Source organism: Eucalyptus grandis, chromosome 7, assembly GCF_016545825.1.
Source record: "Eucalyptus grandis isolate ANBG69807.140 chromosome 7, ASM1654582v1, whole genome shotgun sequence".
In the NCBI taxonomy this organism is placed as follows: Eukaryota; Viridiplantae; Streptophyta; class Magnoliopsida; order Myrtales; family Myrtaceae; genus Eucalyptus; species Eucalyptus grandis.
In genome coordinates this window covers 23922529-23926730 of record NC_052618.1, presented here as the reverse complement: position 1 = coordinate 23926730, position 4202 = coordinate 23922529, and the positions used below count along the sequence as shown (strand labels likewise).

General features: G+C 44.9%; 1 protein-coding gene across 1 annotated transcript; it reads left to right on the top strand.

The window, feature by feature from the left end:
* Positions 1-2223: 2223 nt before the first annotated feature.
* Positions 2224-3815, top strand: LOC104453101 (LOB domain-containing protein 37). Its single transcript, XM_010067614.3, has 2 exons — positions 2224-2773; positions 2999-3815. Exons 1-2 carry the CDS (start codon positions 2590-2592, stop codon positions 3484-3486), a joined length of 672 nt encoding a protein of 223 aa, XP_010065916.2. The 5' UTR covers positions 2224-2589; the 3' UTR covers positions 3487-3815.
* Positions 3816-4202: the final 387 nt, after the last annotated feature.

Here is a 4202-nt window from a genome sequence, read left to right as displayed (position 1 = left end):
CAAAATAGTCTCCATCAATTCAATCACGACACGACAGTGATCACAAGGGATCCTCCAACGCAAAGAGATTCTCCTCTCCTCATCCCTTGTTGGATTCATGATCTCACCCTAGTCGCCACTTCCGAGGCCCCTCGAGCTGCCTCTCCCATCCACCATGAGCCGCATCGTAATACCAACAAAATTCACAATTTTTTTTTTTTATATGCGAATGAGGCCAAAACCATCACTGTCCAAACAATCCCTACAGCTTTGGGATCGTGTACACGCGCCAGCCCAGCTCATGACAAGGCCCCAGCCTCCACAAAACCTCTTTGGAAGCCATGTTGGACCTTGTGAAAACGTGGGATAGAATTAAAATTTAACTCCTTTATGAATAAAATAATATGGACAACCTATGAGATTGGGACAACGTGGTTTGTCGGGTTGGAATCCCATTCCCCACAAACAAGCCGATTTTGGGTCGGAAAGTTCACTTGGGTATAATTATTCTAGGTTTATTATATTAATTGATTAATCGATTAATTAATTTGTTTATGGTCAAGTGGTCCATGTTGGTAATCGGATAGAGATGCCACGTACTCGAGTAGAAGACTATGATTTCGATGTGTACTCTCTCGTCCTCTTTTTCGGTACCTTGGAATCATAGCCACTCGCACCAAAGCTTTTAACTTTTCCTTTTGGCAACACTAGGCAAGCACGAATCAATGCATTGTGGTTCCATTTTTTCAACTTCTTTCATTATCTCGACAAGTAAATTTTATATAGTCTAGAGGTGCCACGCGGTTTTTTTTAAACCTAAGATAAGCCTAACATCATAGTATAGTTGACTCCTTATTGACCCCATTTTAGTCTTATTTTCTTAATTACAACCACCTTCCGATTGCATTCCAAGTAGGGTTTTTTATTTTTAATTTTAAGAATACTTGACTTGATTTTTTATTTTTGAATTGGTGACATATCATATCATATCGAATGAGTTGTTAAAATCAATAGTTAAGTGACATTTTAGTATCTTAAGAAAAAAATTATCATAAAAGGATCAACCAAAATTAGTTATTTTTAAATTAGTTATTACAAGCACAATAAAAATTAAGTGATCGGACTATCAAAGAACAAACAAAATGCCAAGTGGTCCAACTCGTAGTCTAAGTCGTTAATGCTACTAATATTTTTCAATCAAAGCAACCTTCACAATTGTGCCGGCCATTTTGTAATCGAAGTCTTGCCTGCCATATGTGGATTGATCATTGATGTGCATTGCGAAATTAGTCAAGTAAGAGAATGCAAATGTCTCACCTCTATTGACCTATTTTGTTTAGGCCCCGATTGATACTCGACTTGATTCGGACATGAAGAGTAAATGGTTATATTTATTTATTTTTTTGTGATCCTACCTTCATAGAATCTGGACTAAAAGAACGAACTATGATCATTTAGGTTATTGGTTTTTTTTTCTTTTTTTTTTTTTGTTTTATAAATGTGTAGCTATCCTAGATTGTTTTGACCTAAAGTTTAGTGAGGTTAATATATGCTCAGTTGCACACTTATACGAACAAACAATATGATGCATGATCCAAGATATAATGATTTCCCGTTTTTATGTCCGTGAATGTTTTCACTCCAATAGCTTTGGTTTCAAATTAAATCTAATAACGTGTCTCCAATCAATTAAGATTTGACATATAATTTTGTTGATTTGTTTCGATTTGAGCTGTCACTAAAGGATTCCTAAAATATCATGATTAATGGGGGAAAAACTCTTCGATAGACATCGACACACATCCATTTTTTTTTTATGCCCAAAACTCCACTTGCCAAGCTATCAACTCTCGCCGACTATCATGGCATGCTTGGCTATCGACTTCACCGACCACCTGGTGTTGCCACTGGACTATCGAACGGCGTTGGCCGATCACCCAACAAAGTGACTATACTTGGGGAAGCTAACAATACCCACCACTATGATCTCCCACTTAGGATGTGCATTTTTTTTTTTTTGTTATCTACTCTAATTAAAAAAAAGAAGAAGAAGTGCCTATTGCTCCCGATTATAACCTCCATCCGAGGAAAGAATAATATGTGACTGTGAGGAATAAGAACCCTTATTTAAAGAAAAACAAAACCCAAAAGTGGAAAAAAGGAAAAAAAGGGAAATTCGGTAGGGAGCAGGCAAGGACGGGCATCCACGCCAAGGAAGGAATCTGCAGATGGTGGTGGTGGTGGTGGTGGTGGTGGGGGACGGAGGGAAGAGGGAAAACGCCGCACCGTTTCTGCGGGGACACGGAGCCGCCTCTCTCTCTCCCCCTCCCCCAAATTCCTCGGAACCCAAGAAGTAAGAACCCCCATGATGATGATCCGTACCATCTTCCCTTAACCACGGTTAACCCCTCACCTAACCACGGTTAACCCTCCCCCTCCTTCTCTCCCTATCTCTCTCTAATATCTACCCTTCTTGAGCAAGCCTTTGCTCGAAAAATTCCCCCATAGCCATCCTCTCTGTACCTCTCTGTTTCTGTATCTCCGTGTCTCTGTCTCTCTCTGTTTCTCTGTCGTTCTGAGTAGCGGTCGAGTTGAGTGGATGATAAGAGGATGAGCTGCAATGGATGCCGGGTCCTCCGCAAGGGCTGCAGTGACACCTGCATGCTCCGGCAGTGCCTCCAGCTCATCGACTCCCCCCAGGCCCAGGCCCACGCCACCCTCTTCGTCGCCAAGTTCTTCGGCCGCGCCGCCCTCATGTCCTTCGTCTCCGCCGTCCCCGCCTCCCACCGCCCCGGTACGATCCCCACCCCAACTATTCTGCGCACCACCTTCGTCCGTTGACGAGGAGTGGCAACGAAAAATGATCTTTTCCGCCATTGGAAACGGGCCGGAGCGAGCTCATCCGTGTCCCGAGCTCCTTCCTGGGTGAATTCGCGTTGGAATTCTCGCGTCGATGATTCGGTCGTCTGGAGTGTTTTCGATATGGGTTTTGATGATTCTTGGCGCGTTTTCTTCGCAGCTCTGTTTCAGTCTCTGCTGTTCGAAGCGGTGGGGAGGACGGTGAACCCCGTGGGAGGGGCGGTGGGGCTGATCTGGGCCGGCAACTGGCGGCTCTGCGAGGCGGCGGTCGACACGGTGCTCCGCGGCGGCGCGCCGCACGCGCTCCTCGAGCCCGCGGACGCCGTCCCGTCGTTCGAGCTCGACCGGAGCTCGGTGTCGGAGGCGGACCACTTTAGGCCTCGGAGCCCACCATCGCCGCCGCCGCCGCCGCCGCCGCCGCCGCGGCATCCGCAGCCGCCTCGGGACGAGCCCACGAAGGCCGGAGAGGATCGCCTCGACCTGTCCCTGATGTCTCCCGACTTGCAGCGGCGGCGGCGGCGGCGGCGGCCGGCGACCCCATCGGAGGAGGGGGAGGAGTCGGAGACGACGACGGCAACGTGGCGGAGCGGGTCGTCGGAGGGTGGGTGGCCGAGGCAGGACGCGAAGCTCCTGAGACTGTTCGTGTGACCGGAGAGGTGCACCGGCGAACGGAACAGCCGGTGGATTTTGAGGAAGCGGCTTTTCTTTTTTTAATTTATTTTTAATTTGAGTTTCTTTTTTCTGTCTGTGAAGGATTTTAATCCGTCCGATCGGATCCAACCAGAGAATGAGATGGTATCCGACGGTCCGTGTTGGCCATGACATGAGGATACGAACATTAAATGCAATTTAATTCTGTGTTTGGGGAAATATAGCGCATGGTATTTCTGCTCTTTCCCAACAAATGAGATTTTTTGGAGGGTTCTCTCTGTAAATCACTACTTTCTATTCGAATTGCATTTTTTTCCCTTAATAAATTACATCGCAAGTGTCGCTAGTGATAGAAAATATTTTCAATTTTTCACAAAAGGGGCCGATAATCAAGCCATAAGTAATGCCTTTTTCAAAGATATTTTTGAAAAAATTACCCATTACCCTTTGAATGGCGAGTGGTAATTAATTGCTAGGAATAGTTTGTGGATACAAAATTCAATGGCGAGTGGTAATTAATTGCTAGGAATAGTTTGTCGATACAAAATTCTCATGCGTATTCTATAAAATAAATTAACCTTGTGATTTTTCGAGTCAAAATTCATTTGAATTGGGTTCACCCACACATGAGAATACTCAACATATATCAAAATAAAACGTTAAGCATTCAATTGGATAAGGGCAAAAAAAGAAAAAGAAAAAATAGATTTAGG

Coding starts and splice junctions, on each gene's coding strand:
- LOC104453101 (XM_010067614.3), top strand. CDS start 2,590: ATGAGCTGCAATGGATGCCGGGTCCTCCGCAAGGGCTGCAGTGACACC. Junction 2,774..2,998: donor CCCCGCCTCCCACCGCCCCG/GTACGATCCCCA, acceptor TTTTCTTCGCAG/CTCTGTTTCAGTCTCTGCTG.